The sequence below is a fragment of the Corvus brachyrhynchos genome, unplaced genomic scaffold, assembly GCF_000691975.1.
Source record: "Corvus brachyrhynchos isolate BGI_N302 unplaced genomic scaffold, ASM69197v1 scaffold279, whole genome shotgun sequence".
In the NCBI taxonomy this organism is placed as follows: Eukaryota; Metazoa; Chordata; class Aves; order Passeriformes; family Corvidae; genus Corvus; species Corvus brachyrhynchos.
This window is the reverse complement of record NW_008246060.1, coordinates 7,827,337-7,851,227: the sequence shown is the minus strand read 5'-3', so window position 1 is coordinate 7,851,227 and position 23,891 is coordinate 7,827,337. Positions and strand designations below refer to the sequence as shown.

General features: G+C 38.6%; 1 protein-coding gene and 1 long non-coding RNA gene across 3 annotated transcripts in view; one reads left to right on the top strand and one right to left on the bottom strand.

The window, feature by feature from the left end:
• Positions 1 to 1,135: 1,135 nt before the first annotated feature.
• On the bottom strand, positions 1,136 to 18,221 carry MAT1A (methionine adenosyltransferase 1A). The gene is made up of 9 exons (XM_008642813.2): positions 17,910 to 18,221; positions 11,130 to 11,207; positions 10,501 to 10,623; positions 8,696 to 8,808; positions 6,975 to 7,118; positions 6,070 to 6,288; positions 2,977 to 3,159; positions 2,353 to 2,486; positions 1,136 to 1,899 (listed from the first exon to the last, which is right to left on the bottom strand). The coding sequence occupies exons 1-9, from the start codon at positions 18,001 to 18,003 to the stop codon at positions 1,797 to 1,799; spliced, it is 1,191 nt and encodes a 396-aa protein (XP_008641035.1). The 5' UTR covers positions 18,004 to 18,221; the 3' UTR covers positions 1,136 to 1,796.
• A 114-nt stretch (positions 18,222 to 18,335) lies between these two features.
• Positions 18,336 to 23,891, top strand: part of LOC108449638 — a 12,076-nt gene continuing 6,520 nt past the window's right edge. For both annotated transcript variants that reach the window (XR_001865889.1, XR_001865888.1), the window contains exon 1: positions 18,336 to 19,982. This is a non-coding gene — a long non-coding RNA (uncharacterized LOC108449638). The remainder of the gene's footprint in view (positions 19,983 to 23,891) is intronic.

Genomic DNA, 23,891 nt, shown 5'->3' with positions numbered 1-23,891 from the left:
TATTTTCCAACCAAAATGTACCCAGGTGGGTACCCAGTGAGGCCCACTGATGAACGTGGTAAGTCCTTGGGAGATCAGGAACTACCCATAAACCTGTTTATCTCAATTTACACAGAACATAGAGCACATTAGCATAATTAATAAAGTGGAGAGACCTCTGGCTTGACTAGATAGAAGTTGTGTTTATGACACACTTGAAAGCAATAAATGGCAGCTTTTCCTTTAATGTTCATCACAGGCACTCTCTCTCCACCACCACACCTATTCGGGAGGCACTGTACGAAGACATTTATTTAGAAGTTAAACACGGGGTGGCAGTACTTCTCCAGAGTAGATTTATCAGAATGCTGGCTAACCCACGAAGCATCAAGTCCCTCTTGGGGGCCATACACAGGCAACCCTCGCATTGCAGGATTAAGTTGTTGCCAACTGACAAACAAAACTGATCACAGAAGATAAACGTGGTCTCACACCCTCCCAATTTAAACAAACCTGTTCCTAACCCACAGGCATTTGGAAAGAGTAGTTTGCCACTGTCTGGGACAATACATGGGCACAGACAGAGACGTCCTTGTCCCGCCCACCCGCAGCAGCATCCCGAGCTGTGCGGAGGAGAGGCGGGCGCTGGCTCCAGCCGGAATAACGGGATGCTGGTCCCACCCCTGGAGCCGAGTGCTGGCGCAGCCCCGCTCCACAGCTGGGCACACTTTCTGAGCCAGGGCAAGCTCTCCGGGGGGAAGGCACTGGGCCAGATGTAACCTCGTGCTGTGTGCATTTGGTGAAGTTTTGCACGTATTTCTCTGAGCTATATTTTATTCCCAAATTCTATCCAACACAGAAAGCCATGCAATAAACCCAATATTTGAGGGCAAAAATAATGAAAAAATACTGTATAGCACAAACCTAAGAGTTACAAATAAAAATCTAATACTTTTTCACTGTGTTTCCATTAATCACGAGGACTAAAGAGTGATCATACACGTATTAACAGGGAAATTCATATAACAATTCCAAAATCTAACAAAATTCAATTATGTTGGTAAACTAAATTACTACAAGAGTAGAAGCAGCTGAATTGAGATGGACCATCATACAGCAACATTAAAAAAAACATGGAAAAAAAGACACATTTACATACATGGTAGGAAAAAGCTTTTTATTCTAAGATTGTTGTTTCACAGGAGAGCACTTATGTTTCAAAAATGCAGGTAATTGAAACACGACAGTAACAGCACATATGCAGTGAAGGTGATTTAAATATTACATATATGTTAGCATATTTTATAAAAGAGGCCAAGATACATTTATGTGATATTCAGCCACCTCCCATCAAAGCAGCCCCCAGCTGTATGCAATGCTAACTCCAGTAAGGAAATTGGACCCCAGAATTTCCCATTGTCTAATTAGAAGCAACAGATCTGCTGATCTTTAGTCAGAGCTGGGAAAGTCATCTTCACCTTTGCCCATCAAAGGTTTGAGGTTCAGCTATTGGTTTGAGTACCTGAGTCACACTTCGTCTATATCGAAAGAACCAACAGAGCAGCAGTTAAAAGTAAACTGTATTTCGTTGTCTTATGCTGATTAAAAAAACAGACTCTGTCCATTATATCTTAGATAACGAAAGACACTGAGGGTTAAAAAAAAATCAATTTCCAAGAAAATAATCTTTTCTTTCTTTCCATTCAAAATCTAAAATTCCTTTTGTTGAATATAAAGCTGTCAAATTTGATTTTCAGAAGCATCCTTGTCATTAGTGGTCTTCCTTTCTGTTTTTAAAAGGTGACATGTCATTAATGTCAAAACACGAGTTTTTTAGGCACTTCCCATGAGAATTCCTCTCTTCCAAAGTGACCATAACACGCAGTCTTCTGGTAAATGGGCTTTTTCAGATCCAAATCCCTGTGTGTATAATGAAAAGAAGCAAAAAATTTTCATATTATGATACTTCATGATAACTACTATTAAATCCTGATGCTGTATCCATCCCACATCCTTAGACAAGCATGCATTTTCTCGAGATGCAAGCATACCAATGAATATGTTCAATGGAGACAAAGTGACAAGACTACTTAAATGTCTGTAATGTACTTTAGGGCTATAGGAAACGGCCTTATTACTGAGAATTACTAATTGTCATGGAAAAGATGAAATAACCTCCAATTCCTTTTGTAAACCAAAAGATACCTTTTTCTCAGAGTAAAGTAACTTAAAGTTCTTGGAATACAAAAGTTGTTTTATTTGACTTCCATACACTATAGAAAGCCAAACCTTCAGTAACAGCTGAAGATTTTGCAAGAAATCATTTCTTGGATGTGACTACTGGGGTATTTTCCTCTCTGTGTGTTTCTTTACCTGACAATGACTCCAGGCCGAAGATCAAAGTTTTTGTGCACAATGTCCAGCAGCTCTTTCTCTGTTTTTTGGGAAGTTCCATAAGTGAACAGTGAAATAGACAGTGGATGAGCAACCCCAATGGCATAAGAAACCTGTGGGAAAAAAGGCACTTTAGTCAGCTGACAAACACAGCACCAGTTGCAGCAGAAGAAAGCATTCATTTATGAAACATCTTATGAAAACTAAAGCCTCTCCTTCACTTCTCATATTTGCACAATCTGTATTTGTAGAAAAAAGAAGAGAAAACTTTGAAAATGCTGAGGCCTCTGCATTTACCCAGTCACCCCATGCTCAGTCACCCCATGCTCATTTCCACGACAGTAAGTGTCAGAGGGTTGAGGGCAAAATGTCCAGAAAAATGGCCAACAAAATGAAAGCTAAATGAAAAGTTCCAGTTTCAGGAAGCCAACAGATTATTAGTGACATTACAGGGGTCTTAAACCAAGCACATCAAGTCTTCCTTTCTTCAAAAAACCATCACCGAGACCACTTCTACTACAGTGTTTGGTATGATGGGTAGTTGAGGAAAATCTGAAAAAGGAAAATCTTTTTGAGAAAAGCAACATCCTTAGCAAGCCATACCTGAACCAGAACACGGCGACAGAGCCCAGCCTTCACCAGAGACTTGGCCACCCAGCGGGCTGCGTACGCGGCCGACCTGTCCACCTTGGTGTAGTCTTTGCCAGAGAAGGCCCCGCCGCCGTGCGCTCCCCAGCCACCGTAGGTGTCAACGATGATCTTCCTCCCAGTGACACCAGCATCACCCTGACCCAGTGACAGAAGTTGTCCATTACACATCCATTTCATCATCAGTCTCAAACAAGGCTGTGCATTCCTTCAGAAGACTGCAGCAATGGGTAAGTTCACCACACAGGGGTAGCTGAAGGAATGAACTTGTCTCACCAAGGTACAACAGTGGCTGTAATTGTTCTTTAAAGCCAGATTCTCAACACAAGCCATGCACAAATTTATTTGGTCAATCAAGCAAACCCGTTTACACCCCGGTAGCTAGAGCATGCACTGCCTGTTAAAAAAAAAAAATCCCTGGCAATATGGAAACTTTGGTTTAGAAAGGACCTACTAGATATCCAAACCAATTACAGAATATTGCTAAAAAGCTATGTGCCATATAAGAACCATTGAGAGATTTCACACTGTTTAAAATATGAAAAAAACCCAACCCAGGCTTTCATATCTTTTAGTCAAAATCACAAATTGCGTGAATATTAAATAGTAGATTCTTTATTTACAGTCAAAGGTATGTCAGTGGTACCTTACACATCATTACATGGACACTGGCACCCAGCACTTCCAGTGCAGTATCAGAGAGTGTCATGTATGTACTAAAAACCACATTTCCAACCCCAAAATATTTATAGTCTAACTTAAAGGGTACACAACAGGTATGGAGTACTTGGCAGTTATAGGTAATTGAGAAAGGATTACTTCCTTCTCAGAACAGATATTTATAGATGAATATTCTGAAATATTAGGTAAGGAAGTACACATAACATTCTGGTTGTCTACAGCTCTCCTGACTGCTCCTCACAAATACTTAATATTTTCATTTGATTGGGGTTAGCTGATCAGCACCGAACTAATTGTCTGATCCCTGCAATTTACTAAATCCTTAAGCTTTCTGGTGTGAATGGAAATATGTTCAAATTCTAAATTCCGCTGCCACCTGTGCAGGCAGATTTGAAATTCTTTGCCTCAGAACATCATGTCACTAAAATTCAACTGCTGGAATGTTTGCACGGCAAACAAAAGTGCAGAGTCAAAGCTTTTCTTAGAAAGACTGTGCATATACACAGAAGTAAACCTTTGGCACTGTTTGTTCCATTCTGCTAAGGAAGAAGTGAGACATAAATCTGAATTTTAAATAGCTGAACCTGTCTTAAAGGAACCTGTCCTAGGGTTTTTCTGCTTGACTCAAACATTAATTTTTCATGGTGCAGACAGTTGCAATGAGAACACCTTGTGCACCACCATGACTTGGCTGCAGAACTCAGAGGAGGAGGAATACATGGATATGTGAAAGGCAAGAGAAACACTCCTCGTTTCAAAGGTGCTGAACAGGTACAAATGCACTTATAAAGCACATGGAAGTCATCATTGTGATGAGCTGTAATGTCTGTCCTCATCTCACCAGCAGGTATTGCTGGTAGGAAAATGATGACAGCAGCAAACCTACTCATTTTGCCATAGCCAGAATTCAAGGTCCCACCACATTCAAAAACATAAGGTGAAAATCCCAAGTGAAATACACATATCTTCCTTAGATGAACTGAGCTGGAGGTAAAACAGCCTCCTGTAGCTAGCTGTGTTAAAAATAAAACTGAGTAACACTCTTCTGAAAAATAAGCAGAAAGCTAAAGCTGTTAAAGTCAAGAAGAGAAATAGTTATTTTCTGGTTGCCGCATTGCCATTGTAAATTGCACAAGTGATGATAGCAGTTGGAAGGTCATGGACACATAGGTAGATTGGCCCATACTGAGTAAACCTAGCCCAGGTTTAAAAAGCTTAAACGGATGCTGTGACTTGCCTCGGTTTGTGTGTGCAAACATATGCAACAGAGCTCCAGCACAAGAGTAGAAAGGGTAGTCCTGGTTGGCTTATCACGTGTAACAGTAGTACATTTTCAAATGGATGCAGTTCTGAAAGATTTACATTTTTAATGGTGCAGTTCACTGCACACATAAAAATTTTCCTGCCTTCTTTTTGTATGCTATGATTGCTGCCTTGGTTCATTCATGCTAAGTTACAGCTCAGGTTGAACTCTCCTTTTGTGCGTAGTCTAGGATGTCAATGATACACAAAATTGCAGTGATACAACCCATTCAACTGCACAAAAATGCATTTTTTGTAGAATTATTAATTATAATGATGAATCTCAACACCTTCCTAGTTGTTACACGGCATTAATGTAAAAAAGACAGAGTGCCTTAGATATAATTCTAGAAAATTCCAGTAAGTGAATGAATTTGAAAAACAAAGGGAAAACACTGTCTACTTGGATTTGTTGTGAAATTGAACCTAATTTCAGGAAGGAGTTTTGAAATTTTGTTGTGATAGTTCTGAAGGTATCTGAAGACTAAAACATTGGTAATGGTAAATTTGTTTTCAAAAACTAGATCTCAGAGCTTCTGATCCTACAGAGAGTGGAAGTTCTGCCTGACCTCTGTGACTGCAGGATGACTGGGACTGACTTTCAGGACCAATGAACACCTTCAGCTCTTAGTGGTGTCAGGCAGAACAGTGAGAGCTATGCAGATCTGAAAACCAGGTTCACTGTCAGAGAAGTGAAGCTTCTCTTGTCCATCTCTCTGTAAGAAGTGCTTCCCATGAGAAAGGGCTGTAGGTCTCACTCAGTGCTGGTCCCCAGAGGGTTTGAGGAGACCCAGAATCGAGCTGCACACTCTACATGCAATGGAAGATCGCATGTAGACTTGCCTGCCTGGTCACAAGTACCGTATCACCGTGCCCTCAAAGGTTAGTTTGGCATAGGACACATGAAACCCTGGGCCCTTCTCCCACATCCAGCTGCAGGAAAAATCTTCCACTGGGCAGCTTGCTCCTTACACCCTGGGACAGAGATGCCAAAACCTGAGCATTGAAGACACACACACAGTGAAAGACAAGCTCGTAAGACCACCAAAACAATACAGCACAAACCTGAGGCCCTCCAATGACAAAACGTCCACTGGGCTGAAGGTGATAGACAGTTTTGTCATCCAAGTATTTTGCAGGGACAACAACTTGGATCACACGTTCCTTCAGGGTCCTGCGCATGTTATCCAGAGAAATGCTCTCATCGTGCTGCACAGAGATCACAATGGTGTGAACACGCACGGGGATCACTGCTCCGTTCTTCTGCATGTACTGAACCGTCACCTGAGGCACACGGGGACAATGGGGAGAAAACAACAAAGTTGCTATAAAATACATTACTATTCATCAAATAGTATCAAATAGGTATTCATCAAATGCCACATAGGCTATTCCAAAAGCAAAACTGTAGCAAAATGTCAGTGCTGACATTAGAGGGATCACTGCTCGCACTGATGCCAGGGTATGAGAAATGAAGCTTATTTTCGCACAGCATTTTTGCTATGCTAAAGACAAAAAATTAAAAAAAAAATAGAAAAAACACAACTGAATGTGGGCAACCTGATTCTCTATGAAATCATCCAAAATATGTCTTTCAGGTGGGATTTCCTTCAAAACTCCCAAGCCTCAGAAATTTATGTTCTCATTGCATCTTGAAAATGTCAGCCTGAACCACTAAATACAAATAAATCCTTCGGATGCCCTGTCACTTTTCCAATGAGCACACACCACTTAGTTCTGAAGGGTTAAATGTCTCTTCACTGGGAGGTGGTGAAGTGCTCTGATGCAAGTTAACCATTTTCCAACAGTCAAGGAGACAGGTCACAAGCAGTGGAAAAGCTTTATCTGCTACTTGTAGGTTATCCTGATAGGCTGAAACACATCAACTGATATCTTCAAAAATACTCAATATTTCTGGAAAGAAAAGGTGTTGGTTTTCAACTCTCTGGACAATCCCTTGCAGTATTTACCTGTGTCTTAGAGTCAGGCCTCAGCCAAGGGAGTTCTCCGCTACGCCTCAGCTCTGCTAACCTGGCGTTCAATTTATGAGCAAGAATAATTGTTAGGGGCATGCATTCTTCTGTCTCATCTGTTGCATAACCAAACATCAAACCCTGCAGGAGGAGAGAACATACTTCAATCACTGTTAAAGGCACCACAACCAAAGGTAATGAGATTTCATCTGAAGAAAAGAGTCAGCAGTATCCTCGGGTTTACTTTCTACTGTTTTACATCACAGTGCAAGGATCCAAAACTCAGATCAGGCTCCAACATGTCACAGTGTAACGAGAAACAAACCATGTTCCTAGAATTTTTTCACTAGCCTGAAGGCTTACATGTTGAGCTGGAAACCTGGACAATAATGAAGACATTTCTGTGTAAAAACCAGATTCTTTCACAGAAAATAAAAAAAAATCTGCCAGAGAAAACATTTCAGGACTATTCTGTCATAAGAAAGATGGTTTTTTTAGCCTGGAAACATTCCAGAGGCTTTTATGTATGAATATAGGCACACTTACACTGCAGCTCACATCTGAAATTTCAGTGGAATGGGATGTGAGCACTCCATGAAGGACATACCCTTCAACAGTTTAAGGCACCTGCCTCAAATTTTTCAATGCCACATGCTTAGAGTCACAGCTTCTACTGTTATCTATTATATTTGTATTTATACTGTTATATATGACTTTCATAATTCATTCATGTTCCCTGCATCAGATTATCGTTTGCTAAATAGAGTTAGCAGCATTTTCTTTCTTCTCATCCAGTGTATGTTGTGGGGAAAAAAAAAAAAGAAAAAAAGACAGGAAGGTACTTTGATCAAATGGAAAGTGAGGCCATCAAAGAGCCAAAAAAGAGTCAGATCTCTTTTCATCTTATGTATTATTATGCCTCCCTGACAGCAGAAAAGCATTTTAATTTAGCCCTCAAGGGATTTTTTGAAAAATATTAGCTTGTCTCCTGGACTCTGATATCTGCACTTACAGTTCTCAACAGCAGTGCTGTAAACTAGATATTACTTTTAATGATAACTAGTAAACGTTAAATTCACTCATAAGGCATCAATCACATTATGGAGTTTTTATGTTCGTATCTTTCTCTTGGGAACACACCATAAATGTCTACATGTGTTCTTTAGCTCAGAGAAATGCAGTTTGGACAGCCTTAATTACATGGAACACCTATTACAAGAGCTGCCTCCGGGAATAAGTGAGAATTAAAAGTACTCTGGTATTTATTGTACTCATGCTGAGGGCAGATGAAACATCACCTAATTTTTTGCTGTACAAAATCTCAACAGCTCTGTGAATGTGAAAAGATCCTTTGTTTATTCCGTGTTACACGGCAAGTCTGGCTGCAAGATGAATGGTCTGATGAACCTAAAGCTACACAATGAAACCATGAAATATGTAAGCAAAAAACCTTTGCTAAGTTCTAAAGGGAACCTTCTCAGCTACTACAAACTGCCAGAGCTCTCCTGATTTGCCTGGGTGCTAAAACAACACCAGGCAAAAGTCTGCCCTCAAAGAACCTCTAACTGTTTTAGTAAAATTATGGGTTTTATTCTGGGGTAAAGAGAAGTGTGGAAATTATTTTGACGTGGGTTTTGACATACAAAATAGGGCATAAGATGGAGTGAACTTTTTCCATTAAAACAGCTTTGGTGTTTTAGATGTGATGCTATGTCTACCTGATCTCCAGCACCAACATCCTCTTCATTCCTGTGTAGATGAACACCTTGGGCAATATCAGGTGACTGCTGTTCCAGTGCCACTAAAACATTACAAGTCTTGTAGTCAAAGCCTATTTGGAAAAAAGAATAGCAGTGATTAGCTTTTTCTGTCACAATTAAGGAAAGTAACATGGAACCATAGGACAAAATTTTTATTCTGAAGGATACCACATTCAGAACTCAAAACCTAACTGCTATTTTCAGTAAAATTTTTGTCAATACCACCCTTGAAACCTTTTTTTGGGGTGGCATGGGATATATAGTGTTGCCTTTCTTGCTTGTTACTGCTTATTTTTTCTTGCACTCTCTCCCTGTGCCAAGCCAATTCAGATTATGAATTGTCAACTGCAGAATAGTCAAAAAGGTAAATAATGAACCTCTCCCAAATGAATAGTAATAAAGTCCTCTACATAAATTCCCAGAAGCTGAGATTTTCAGCAACTGAAGACTCTGCTCTCTGATACTTTATTTGTAATACATGCAAAGCAGTGTCCGTACTTGAATATCTCATGGGACTTTGCATGAACCACAAACAGAAAAATACCAGATTCAGGTCTTACAACAAATCTGGAAATGGGAATTTACATGACTTTCAAAGACCAAAAGTAAGGTTTTAAAAAGAAATTGAAGGACTTACAGAAGATTGTGGCAAAATTTCCCACCTGTTCCTAGGCATATTAATAATAACTTGCTTCTCTCCAAATCCAACCTTTCCTAGAACTGTAGCTACCAACAGCTGCCGACCAAACTCATGTTCAGCCAGTACAACATATATACACGTCCATATGCATATGATCCACTTGAATGCTCTTCACCCTCTTTTCAGTAGAGAAGAAAATTATATTTCTGTATGTAATTGCTTAGTTTAGGGTTTTTTTAACTTCTAGAAATTGTTTTTTACTGCATCACTGACTCTCCCCTCATCACTGTTGGCAGTATGGATGAAAAGAGATTTATGACCTACTAGATTTGCCTGTGTTTTCTGAAAGCACTGCTGTTGCATGATGGTGGAGGCAACCTGCAGCTGAGCTGCTGTAATACTCTCCCACCACAATCTCCTGCAAATTCAATTGCAATTGAAAGACTGCAGTAAACAACTTGTAAATCAAAAACTCTTAATAAAAGATAAGCTTCACTGTAACAGAATACTTTGAATATTTCTACTGTATAAACAGATACATGGAAATGAGAAAGTGAAATGTGTCTGGTACTCAGAGCATTTTTTCTTTTTTATCATTTGCACATCTCACAACCTAGGTCTGGACCACACACTGTTCAGTGTAAAAGGAGTTATTCACAGCTAACAGAGCACCCGGCAGTGACAACCACCTTTACACCTGGGAACTCCAGATGCTACTGCAGTACAAAAATACAAAGGTACAATGAAATGAACTAGGTTTGTTCTCTCTCTTTCGCACCAAGATGCAACAATCAGCTTGCCAATGAAAAACCAAGAGTCAAGTTCCTGCAAGTTTGGAGGAGTGGTAGGTTCTATGGTTCAAGTTGAAGTTAATTATTGTAGCCTAATACCACAGTTCAAAGTATACTCTGCCTACTCCCAATTCAGTTTTAACTAACAAAAGGTTTTTACTTACTGGGGTAAAGGCAGAAAGTGTATCATGTAGCACCATGCAAGCAGCTTTCACACAGCACATTCAGTTTGTATCAGGCTTGCTAAAGCCCCTGTGTGGGACTGGTGACAGACCTGTTCTGCAGTTGCCTATTGCTCGCTCTTCCATGATTTCATGAGTTTTTCCACCAACCTTTAGCTGAATCATCATAGCCAATATGTCTAATTGCATCTCGGACAACTCGCTGATAATCCACAATAGCACGAGAAGTGATCTCCCCACAGAGCAACACCATTCCTGTCTTACATACTGTCTCTGAAAAGAGAGATGAAAGCAGGATTACAATAGCAGAATAAGCCAGCCCACTAAGACAAATACCTGTGTTTGTGATGATGCTGATTTTGAGAGACCTATTGGGTGTATACAGTGTAAATCCTTTCTATCCATATTTTTAGCATTACAATTCCATCTATAACAAATTCTTTTCGTATCCACTATCTGTCTGAAAGCAAGGAAAAAACTAGTGTGTCCAATTTACAAATGGGAAAGTCAAAACACTGAGCATGATTCAGTGATATGCAAATCTGTTTCTTCCAGGACAATTCAGTCCACACACGAAATCAATGGCTCTACACTTCTACAGCCTGTTTAGGCTTCAGTCTTTACAAAAACTTTTACTGTTTCTTCTCATCTCTCCTTCTCTTGAAGATTGAAATTATTATGCCATTTTTTTGAGATTGAAATGAGCTAGGTCTTTGCAAACATCCTAAAAGAAGAATGAGACTGTGTGATGACTTAAAGCAAAGAATCAAACAACTTACCACAAGCAACCTTGGCATTTGGGTCCTGTTTGAGATGGGCGTCTAGTACAGCATCACTGATTTGATCACAGATTTTATCTGCAAGACATCAAAGCTATGATTCAAAACCGCAGCATTCAATACAAAACATGGACTGTTTCCATCACTTTCAGTAGGTATTTCAGAAAGGAATTATTTTATTGCTTATTACTGGCATGTCTAGGGTAGCTAAATAGAAAGACATATTAAACATCTTTCCAGCAAACTCAGTAGGCACAGATTACTTACTGGTGTAAACTTACTAACTACAACTTTACCTGTAGTTTTCTATACTTAGGTGTGAAACAAGAGTGTAATGCACAGAATAACCTGGGAGGTTAAGAGGTTTTACTCCCAGCCTTCTCCTTCTCTAGCACCACCAGCACTGCAAACCAGTGGTGTTCTAATGGAATGGTGATGTTCCACCACCAACTTCCATGGCCCCAACAGAAAGTTACAATGTACCTTACCAACACTGGTGGTAAGGCCTGAGAAAGTGCTTAGATTAATAGCTCAGTGGAGGGCTGGGTTTTGGGTTGCTTTTTGTCACTGATTCCTACCATCCAGCAATGTCACCTCCTAATAATCCCTGCAATCCAGCTAAGGCAGCGCAGGAAGTACACACACAGAAGAAGCAAGAAGGGGTTACCAACTGACGTTTGCTTGAGGTAAATCTTTAGTTACATGCCAAATACAAAGGTTTCAGCTCAAGTTTGTCATAATAATCTTTTATCTTTTTCTTTCTTTCTTTTCTAATCTTTAAAACAAATACTGAATCTTAATCAAATAGTCTAGCTAATCTAATGGACACAAAACGGCAGCACCCATAGCAAAGTCTTCCACATGAAAATGGTAAATTTTCTTATATAATTTAATTTTATTGTTTGTAAAAAAATGGTCTAGTACTGCTTTTAGATTTTGACACAACAAGCTGTGTGGCAAAATAAATTAATCTCCTGCCTTGCCGTGTGCAACACAATCTGTTGGAAAGCAATGTTTTGTAAGAGTCTGCCATTAGAGACTTTTAATACACTCAAGCTCAAGCCAAAATAAATTCTCAGTTGTTTTCATTTAGCTAATCAAAGGGACAAATCAAAGAGTGGAGAACTAATGTGATTCTGACACTCTTATCTCCCATATTCGCTCCCATCTCACCCCTTCAACACAAAAAGAATGAACACAAAAGACAATTAGCAAATGTAGGCTGCATTGGAACTTTCAGCCTTGCAAGAACTGTACATGGATTACTAAATTTGGGACAATTATTACCAAACAGGAATCAGACACCATTTTTGCAATTTAATTAGATGTCCAACTGAACCTTGTTTAGCAAACCTGGGTACAAAGGTGGTAGGAGTGATTAAAATGTATCTCTGCTTGCTCTCTTCAAAGTTTTCATTTTTATAAGGAATAAGAACAAATGCAAAAAATACTGGTGGCAACATGAAATTTTGATTACCTGAATGAGACAACAGAGCAGCTGGGGTTAGAATGGATTTTAGTGCAGGTCCCATACCCAGCAGCAAACTCTAGTGACTGGGACTGTTTTGTAATCTGTCTTTCACTGCCCAGAATTTCTATGAACAACCCTTATTGCTGTCCTTGCTCCACATGAAGCATGTCTCACCTGCATTAGATGCCACTGCCCCACATGTCTAAGTTCCCTGGATGGCACACACAGGGATATTATACGCATTCCTTCCAAAACACTCAAGAAGGGTGTTAAGAAGCTGTGGGAAGGTTTAGGACAGAGCGAGAAAAATGCCCTAAATCGGAAAAGTCTATCTTACAGGATGAAATCAATCAAACTCAATCTAGTTCTGAAAGGCTGAAGGAAAGGCAACCTACCAGAGGAAACCCCTGTAGGCACCGTGATTGCAGTGCCTAAGAACCTAAAAACACTGTGCTGAGAGAAAAGGGGTTTTTTTTTCTGATGGGAAATAATGTAACTACAGTTGATAAATGAAAGTTAAAAAGAGACAGATAAAGATTCAAAAAGGAAAATCTGAAAAGGGTGAGAGCCATGGAAATCATTCATCTAGAGGCACACAGGATTCCTTGTCCCTTCAAACTTCTACATGAAAATTGACTATCTTTTTAAAAGGTATGAATGCAATTCAACTGCCATTTACTAGCTTGTTTGAAGAATTCTTGCATGAAATATTATTGCCTATGTCTGAAGGTCAGACCAGATTATGTTTTGGGGATCCCTTCTGATCTTTAAAATCTACGTGAGACTCTAATAAATTAAAACAATAGATTAGAATAATTTAATCTACTATACTTGGAGCATACATTAAAATAGTCTGAGGCAAATCAGTTTGATAATTCATGTCATATCTGATTGTTGGTGCAACAACCAGCAGTTCTAGTGCAACTAGTTCCAAATCCAGATAGAAATATCTATCAAGACTGGAAAGAGAAATCCAGCTGGATGATTGGCTGATTAATGCATTAAATTAAAGGCATGTCTATTAGTAAAGGTCTCTGGTGTAAAATAAAACCAGGCATTCTATTTTTAGCAATGCTTAGCGGGCTTTGTGCACCCTTCATTCTGTTATTTAAATTTCTCATCTCAACTGTCCCATTTCTCTTATTATCTGCTAAGTGTGAGAGGTTAAGTTTGTCCATTATTTTCTTCCTTTTTATTTTCCTTTCTTTTTTGGAAACAGGGAAAGCATAATGGAACACCTCTGGTGAGACATTATAATCTTAAAAAAAACATTAATAGGTCAGAATTCAGTTCATGCATACCTTCATGTACTGAATTACTAACCAATGGAATGAATATTGCAAAAATGGTATCTAAAATGACTGAGCAGGAAAGTATTAGACAGCCATGAGTCTTTTCATGAAATCCAATCATCCCACAGGCCCAGCCTTATGGCAGAGATGCCAATTAGCCAGGAAACAGCTCTTGCTAACTATAAAATGAGTCTAGGGAGGCTGATGATAAACCCTACTCAAAACCCCAGCTGTAACACTGGGAAGTAAAGGAGGTGTTCAACAACAAAAGTGATCTCAAATAATTAGAAGAAGCTTCACAGTTTTCCAGATAGTTAGACCTAAGTTTGTTATGTGAATCTAGAGTATGTAAGAGCCTAGCAAAAGTTCTCAGAGACTTCACAGGAATTCATATTCACAGACTCACCACACACAGAAAAAAAATATGCACAGCAGTAAAAACTAATTCATATTCACAGACTCACCACACACAGAAAATAATATGCACAGCAGTAAAAACAGAAAATTTAATTCGAAAAAGCTCCACAAAGCACACAAAGAGGTACAGCCACACTTCTGGTTTTGATGGTGTAGTAAATGTAATAAACATTGAACATTTGAAATGGCAAGGCTGGTTTTCTTCAAAAACTTTGATCATCAAAATTAAATTCAGCATTTTTAATTATATATTATTTATATCAACAGAAAAAGAATTAAACTAGACTGTGAATTTTTATATTCAAAATATGAGAAACTGAGCAATTCTCAGTTTTCTGGTAAAAAAAAAATTAAAACAGGGAAGAAATGCAGATACCTATCATAAGCATTCATCAAAAAATAAGCTTTCTAACAAGAGTTTCACTGGAAAGACTTCAAAGGCTTCAGACTACAGCACTGAATTGTGCTGTACATTCTTCCTATTTAAAAGAACTCTTGAGGAGCTCTAGTTAATAACTGCAGTGGTGCCGCAAAATCAGCAGTGTTCAAATGTCTTGTACATCTGTTCTCCTTGTTCAATGGACAGTTTACTGAAGTATTATGCATATCATTTAGTCTATATAATCTTAGATATAAGACACACAAGCATCAGCTTGCTGGACAGATCTGAATTTTCTGTTTTTTTTTTTTTTCTCCCTGTGAATATCTACAAGACAAAAATATGCTTTCTATACGGTTGAAAATATGAGGGTGCTTTTAGAAGATGTTTGTTCCTATATTTTTAAAGAGATTCCTTGACACTTTCTGGAAATCTGAATGGCAGTCAGTTTGCAGCCAATTCCACCTGAAGCCACACCAGACAAGGGAAGGAATTACTCCTTGGTGGTTTGACATCTGTAAGACATTGTGGGACAGAGAAACACACGATGCATTTCAAAGCACCATGAAACCTGTGCAGCATGACAGACACTACTGGACTAAGGAAAATGGAGCAGCTACCAAGAAAAAAAGTTCTCTTTATAGTGCTACTGTCTGTGTGCTTTTATTAGTACATTGAAAGGAAGAAGTCATGTGGAAGTCTTCAGAGAGTTTGGAATTTACACCACTAAATGACTAAATGATTAAAGACCTGAAAGGAATTCCCAAATGTTATGCCCAAGGGATTTTGAAGAATCTGGAGTAAGAAGATGGCATAAACAGTCTGCTATAATGTCTTTGGGGAGCATAGGTGATACCTGTGTATTAATTATTGACAGCTATTACTTGCTTCTATGGAATCTGGTCTTCTCAGTGACACCCAGCTCTAGGCATTGCACAGATATAAGGCAGTTCTCAGTACACTCAAATAAATAAGCATATAATTTCTCCTGCTTTGTGCATTAAGAAGGTCTCCATTAAAGCATTCAATACTCAGCTAATATAATCAGAACAATTCAAATTTCCACCAGACAAAGATCTGGTTCAGGATCTTTACTTCACATAATGCCCTCTAGCAAAATTATAGTATCACATACGGAAGAGAAATAATCAAGAACAAGCAAATTATCCATTTTGTATAAACAGAGGAAATCAAAACTCACAATAAAATTCTATTGCTACAGATAACATCAGAAGCCCAACTACAGCCTCAGGCACTGGCCCCCATTTTAAGAAATAGCCAAGATTTTCCTGGGTGATAAAATCGTAATGGCATGTCTACACCTCTTGTGCAAAACCACAGAGGGGAAAAGGGAGTTTAGCCAGGATGTAGGAGTGACCAATTTGCTGTCAGGAGCCAGAGCTATCACTGAGATGATTAAGATACATTGCTGGTGCTCAGGAACAAGAATTTGGAGGACAACCCAGAGTTACTTACTGCCAGCCTGTCCTCCTTTGATCTGGAAAATCTCTATCTTCCCTTTGCCATAGGCATTTGAGTTGTCAGTACCCTATGATAAGATCTAGGCTGTTTAAGAAAGTATAAGCACCACAGCCTTGAAAACATCCAGGTAAATTTCAGTTTTCCACTCACTCTGAAATAAACCTCCCAGGCTGGTACTTAGCATCTCATAGTACCCAGACACCGAGCAACCTCTGCCAGGCAAGAGAAGCTGCAGATACACCCAAGTGGTAACTGTGTTTCTTAAGGGCCTGCTTAATATTTCAGCACAGGAGAAAAATATTCATGGGGCTTAAAAGAAAGCTACTGAGGGCCACTAGAGGGTTTGGAAATAAAGAAGGGAATGTGAATAAGAACTAAAAAATTGGCCAAATTCTAAAACAAGAAACAGTATAAAGAGAGAACTGGTAAAGAAAAGAAACCAAGGGATAAAGTTAAATCTGGGGACTCAGTTGAACTCTCTCTGCTCTGAGACTTCCCTATTATTGCCCCAAGATGATTAAAAAATAGTGATTAGAGTAGCATAAATTGTGACCAGTTGTCTTTGGAAATAACATCATCCATGTAAAACTACCACACTGTTATTACGTTATTTTTCCCATGAAACTACGTAGCACTACAGACACTGGGTGTAATTATATATAAATTCAACACAGGACACATGTTCCAAGGACAAATTCTGGTTGTCATTTTCTGACTGTGTTACATCAGAAAGAACCCCAACTGGTTTAACCTGATGTAGTTGCCCTCACATTGATGGAGATGTACTCAATTGCGTCAGCCATGGATTTGATCTGAACTAATAAGTTAATATAGAAGAGTATTGGAACTGTAGAAGAATTCATTGCTGACGTTTTTATCCTCTGCTATAAAATCATTCCACCCATTTATGATTTACTCACATAACATGAATACAGACCTGAAAAGCCTTATTACAGCAAAAAGTGCAGGCCACCAAATCTGCTTCTAAAACAAATACACTTTTCAGGACATCAAACAGCCCATTGTCCCCTGGCCTCATTTGAGGGAACAGTTGCTGTTGACATAAGGTATATGTTTATGGTGGATGGATATTTGTTTTCAATAACATTGAACTAATCTCTGCTGACCATACATAAAGTTTAGCAAATAACTGTCCACTATTTGCTTCAGCAATTCCATATATTGCATCAGATGATGGAAAGGGGCGGGAGGTAGGGGGCAAACCGGTGCCTTTGCCATCTACAGCTGCTGGGACCACTAAAAAAAGGCTCTGAAACAGGCTACTTAGGGATATTCCTGTCATGGGTGACAGTCTTAGAGCACTCCATATGTGCAGGACAGTTTCACAAGGCCCATAAAGATATGGAACTTGAGAAGCAAGCTATGCATTCTTATCCATATGCGAAACTTGAGTCTGCCAGAGATAGTGTCTCCACAGGAATACTGAAAGAAATTTAGATGAAGAAGGAGCAGCAACCATAAACCTCACTGCTTTCCTCAGCTGGACACAGACTCTGCAAAAGCACATGAACTCTTGTTGAGTTACTCTTGTAACTCTAGTTACAGCAGTTTTATAGCCTGTATGGACAAAGTCCAGTAGAAATAAAGTAGAAAAAGCACCCTGTTACAAATAATTTCTCTAGTAAGATTAACAGCAGGTGAATGCTTCTTTAGGCTTTTAAAACACCTCAAATGAAAATATTATACTTTTTACACTTTTACCAGAGCTGCCTTCTTACCTGGATGTCCTTCTCCCACAGACTCCGAGGTGAACATGAAAGCACCTTCATCATCCAGCGTGTAATCACATAAACCATCCACCGGCCCATTCATGGTTGTGATGCTTTTCCTGGTGGATTATTATAAACAATGGTTGAAGAGCTCTACCTTTGGTGCCCTCTGTTTAAGAAGGCTCTTTATCAGCAGGACTACTGCTGTCTTCACTTATTATCTCTTCAGCTAACTTGAATTTCAGTGTGTGAAAGCAGCATGTGCTCGCATCCGTGCCTGCAAGCAAAGAGTATGCATGTGCCTGGAGTCTGTATCCCTACCTAGCCTGATCTGTCAGTCCCTGAGCTGCTCCTATATATGGAAAAGTGAAAGTGCCCAGATAATCATGTGAGGAAAATGGAAGAGCCCATTTCTTGGCAGGGGAGTTAGTTAACTTTAGGATACTTCACTAATTAACTCAGTTCTTGGAAACACTCTGGATCCAACCTGTGCAAGATTGGTTATCTTAGCAGCTCCACTGAGCACGAAGTAAAGCAGGAGTGCTAGCGACAGCTCAGGTCAGCTGCTTTTCTCTTTGTCTCTCCCCTAATTCTCGGATCTATGGTGTACTTCCAACTCTGTGTTGTGGTTTTACAGGGATAGATACAAAATGTGTAAACGCATGTCTTTCCTAAGGAAACACTGGAAGAAGTTTGCATCATATGTATATGATGCATATATATGCTGCATATATATATGATCGTATATACGATGCATATGCATCATATAACCATATTTTCCTTTTACTTTTTCATCTCTAAAGAAGTAGAGTTCCCTGGTGAGTTTTTTTCTTCATTTTCATTTATTTTTCATGCACTTTTGAGAGACGAAACATCTGATAAGATCTAGCATCACGGCTGCTTCACAGTCTGCTACACAGAGCTCACCCCTCAGCCTTTGCTTTTCTTTTCCCCTATCCTTTCTTCTACTAATTCAGGTCCATTTCAATTATATTTTTGTATCATATTCTCATATTATATTCCAGAACCCTTAGAAATATAATAACTGCCACATCTGAGTACTCAGTGATCAGTTCTGCTGCAGAAAATTTCTTCTAGTCAGATGGCTCATGTCTGGAATATGCTGATGGCATGCCAGGTATGAAGGCAGAGGGCATTTTGTGGGTATTTGTGTCTTTAAGTCAGTATATAAAAAACCAAGTAAATGTACCCATGGGACAGATCCACAAAATGCCCACCACTACTGCACCATTACAAACGGGTGTAATTGTCTTTCATTCCTCTACAGAAACCATTATAGTCTCAATCTCTGACCAAAGCACTGGTCTGTCCAAAAAATGAAATCCTTATCACTCTTCAGTTTAAAAACTTAGTTACTTCAAATCCTTACCCAGTATTATTATTAAGATCCCCAAGATGGTTCCTTGGATTCAAATTTCTGCATTGCTACATACTTACGTAAGAATTCATTAGAATTTTCACTTTCTGCCTACATTCCTGAAAACAATAACCAATGTCTGTGAATGTTCAGCAGTAATCTGCTGCAGCATTGGCCCCTCTCTAATTATCATTGACATGGAATCGTTCATTTCAAATACTTTTTCTTGGTTTTCTGTTGTACAAAATTCACCTCACGGAATGATGAGAACTGATTGCACTTAAAGAAAATGCACAAATTCACACATCAGATACATGTTATGAGACACAGCTTCCTCTGGAGTAAACTGTGATCACCCCACTGACAGGAAGATACTATCCCAGTCTGAATAAATTACACATTAACACCACCCAGAAAAATAGAATTCGTAAAAAAAAAACAAACCAAAGAGTAACTAACTATATTAAGCCTAGTTAATCTGTAACATTCAAAAATTATATTAACTTTTAAAGTAAAATAACACCAGTGATAAATGCTCATTCTTAAACGCAAATGCTTGCTTTCTCCTTATGGAGGCACCAAGAGACAGAATGGGAATGGATGAAACAACTCTGACAAAAATGCTTTTTTGTACATATTAAGAGTTTTCTAATTCTACAAACAATCATCCAACAAAAGCAGACAAGACTGAATATCATCAGCCTGTGAGTTCCACTCTCTTTTGCTTTTTCTTGGTTTTCAATGGCACTTAAGGAGAGAAATTGTAGTTTGGGAATCAGCATTCATGGGTTTAAGGTAACACTTAAGTGGAATGCAGGCCTCTCACATAATCTTCTTATCACATATAAAAATAAAAATCCACAAGCTCTTAAAATGCTGAAGAGCACAAGTATTTGATGTACATGAGGAATGAGTTTGCAGGACCATTGTTTATTTTGCTTTCACAGTTCTTCTTTTTGGACTTGCTTCTGTCTGGTTAAATGCATTGGTCCTTGAGACCTTTGGAGGGTCACCCTTCATTAAAAAGCCTCTCTTGTACTAGCACTCTAGAAATGTTGCCCAGCTGCATTTCACATTAACCTGTGTAAAACCTCCAATCTGAACTTCTTCCAGCTGTGCTTTTACTATCAAGTGCAACACATAATGCTTTATGGCCATGAAGCACCTCAGCATGCTCTCTTCTACGACATCTGCGACCAGTGCTAAAGCACTGTAAGGTTATGTAATGTTTAATTTGGCTTCCCACACAATTTGACTTCTTAAATATTTGTAAAAAGGTAAGATAGTGCTTTACCATCATGTCTTTTTGGCATACCCCTTCTGTGTATAAAAAAATAAAATAGGATGATACTAAGAGAATGACTGATACTACATTTTTCCCTATTCCATTTTATTGATAATGACTATCACTCAAAGTAACAGGATTCCAATTTTTCTATTAACTTTATAGCCATACTCACCTGGACTGAGCCCTAATAAAGTTTCTCTGTAAATCTCTTTATAATTCATATATTGCCCATTATTGTATTATCTTTTTACCATATCTTTACTCAAAAGATACCTACCGATAAAATCTTCCAAATTAGTATGACTCCTGTGCTTTGAAATGAGGCTAAAGACAGGAAAAAATATGACTGGAAAACAACAGTGCCCCTCTGTATTTCTCTGTATTGTCTATAATGTCAATTGAAACCACTGGAATAGCACTGAGGATCTTTTTATTGACTGTAAGAGTCTTCATATTTGGCACCATCCTGTAATTTTGCTGCTTTTACTCACAGTGGCTCTGCAAGACCTCCCCTCTTCTAGTTCATATAAAAAACACCTGCCAGAAGGCATGGATTTACTGCAACCTTGAGAAAGCCCTGAAAATAAGTAAACAAAACTTAACTGACAGAAAGTTTTATGAATGATTGCTATTGATGGTACTGATTCTCTGGAAAGATATGACTGACAAATTATCTTGACTCTAGACCTCTCCTTCTCATCAGATTGTTTTACTTGCTAATTTTCTCCTTTTCTACACCTATTTGCCTTTCTCCCCTTCCCTCATTTTGTCTTGCTTATATCCATTTGGTTAAAATACATTTCCCTTTTTCTTTTTTTTTTTTCCTTTTACTTGCTCCTTTCCATCCCCCTACCTGTCACTACTGATATCCCATTTGGGTTATAAACCACTGAAAATGGAGCCTACATGGGTGAATGATAACCGTAGAAATGAGAAAACAAGTTTGAGCTAATAAATTACAGACAAAACACTATGACAGCAGAAAGGGAAAGAAGAAAGCAGGTATCTCTAAGACTTGGGCATCCTCACTTCAGCTGCAGAAGAATCATGTTTTCCCTGGAAGCTTCTTCACTCATACTGTTTCACCACCATGGTAACTTTTAGGTGACTTCTTCTGAGTGAGGAGTAAATTGAATCAGGAATTCAGAAGAAATTCTGCATTACTAGAATCAGTTATGGAAAGACCATTTCTCAAGCTGTGTAATTTGTCTCTCTTATCAAAGCTTTCAAAGGCTGAGGATAACGACTTGATATGTAGAGATCACACACTTTTACTACAGTAACTTAAAGTTACAATTCCACCACATTAAAGAACCCAAACAAGCTTAAGTGTAGCAATACTGGATACAAATATGGATATAAACAACATGTAGGAAAGTGTTCTCTTAAACACACGTCTGTTCTGTTCTCTCACCTTTATCTCCATATTATTTATTGATATTATTTTATCAAGTTAACTGTTTAACAGGCTAACAGTTTAAATTTCTTATTTTGCTATTTTATTCTCACTTCATGTAAGGAATTCACTCCTAATTAATGCCTGTGGAAACAGTTTTCCAGGTGTTTAAAAAAACTACTTCAATACCACTTTCATTTTTGCTGTTTACTATTAGTAGCTTGCATGATACAAATAATGTGTTTTCAAGGAGTTACTGCAGTCCATCTTTTTTCCTATTGGAAATAAGCAATAAATTCTGCAAGACTCATGGGGATATCCTTGAGGGCTATTGGTTGGTTGCTGAAAAGCTTTGACTTAGCCCAGACGTTTTGCTGAGGGGGAGGTAGTGGTTTCATTTTTAGAGTTAACATAAGGATGATTTGTCAAGATGTGTTTATTTCCTTTGCATAAAGAATGAAAAACCTGATCAAAGCAATAGAGTTTGAACACCGGGAATTCAAGACTCATTTCGCACCTGCTTCAAAACTCTCACCTCTAGAATTATCTAAAAATGAGCGTGCCTCAAGGCCTCTCAAATGTGCAGGTGTAGATTTCACTGGCCCATGAACATTCAGGGTAAAATAAATATTGCAGAGCAGAAAAAAAAGTCATGATTGTAGAAGGAGAGAAGGTAGTGTGTGCCTTGAGATGGGTGTTTATCACCCGGCATTTATTCTTTCATATCACCTTTCACCTTCTCTGGACCTCTGCACGTGAGCATAAGTAATTCAGCTCTTTCATTCTGGAGGGTTTTTAATGACTTTTTGAGTAAATACCAATTCCAGTCAGAGCAATGTCTTGGTATGCATTCTATGTAACTCATTCCACAATAACCGCAGCTTCAGAGAGATCCTCTGCAGCATCTCCCATCTGCCATCCCTGCCATTTCCTAAGAAGACTCTCCAGGTTCTTCCATTACTAATGTCAGAGAAAATAATTCATTTTGCTTCTCACCCCTTTGCTTGTCCTTTTTGTATCTGTTTGACCTCAAATTCTCTATTCCTACACTTCATTGAATCACAATGTTTGAGGCTGGACAGTCTCTACTCCAACCTTCTGGTCAAAGCAGGACCAGCTTGAACAGGTTGCTCATGGCCATGTCTTAAAGTAATATATGCCAGGCCTTTATACATGAAGTGGCAGCTTTTAGTTTCTTAGGAAATAATTAAAGCTACATTGGGGCTAAATTGGGCTTTTATTAAAATGTATCTTGGTGTTAATTTCACTGGAAGCATTATTTCTTTAGAACTAAGCAGACATTAATACAAATTAATTTTCTGTTTATTCACCTTATAAAAGTACTAGCAGTTCATATCTCAACCCTGAGATAATGATAAATTAAAAAGCCTGTTTTCTAATCAGTCTTCATAAATAAGCCTTGTTGTACCAGAAATGGTGCAAAAATAACAAGATTAGTTAAAGTTTTCCATCTACTGATTTGTTGCTATTGCTTCATTTAAACAGCTTTAAACGATACTGGTATATCTGCCTTTAGTCTTTGGCAGTTTTCCTGTTTAAGTTATAAGCTCTCTAGAGAAATGCACAAACATTTGTTTGTGTTACATGCTTATGTCAAGGCCTGTTAAGACAGCTTCACAAGTTCTTTGTATCCCTCCCAAATGATGAGAGGGTAGAAGGGAAAGAAAGAGCTCTGTTTCATATTCACCTCACACATCTAAAAGTTTCAGTTTGCAGATGTGGCAGTGTACAACATACAGATTTAGTGATTTGTACAACATACAGATTTAGGGGTTTGCTCATAAACCATTATAGTAAATGTAATAAATTAACCCACTCATTGTTAAAAGTTATGCCTTGGACAGCTATGGAAAAGTCTTCCATTGGAAATGGTCTCCCTTTAACCTTACAAAAAGCCATCTATATATT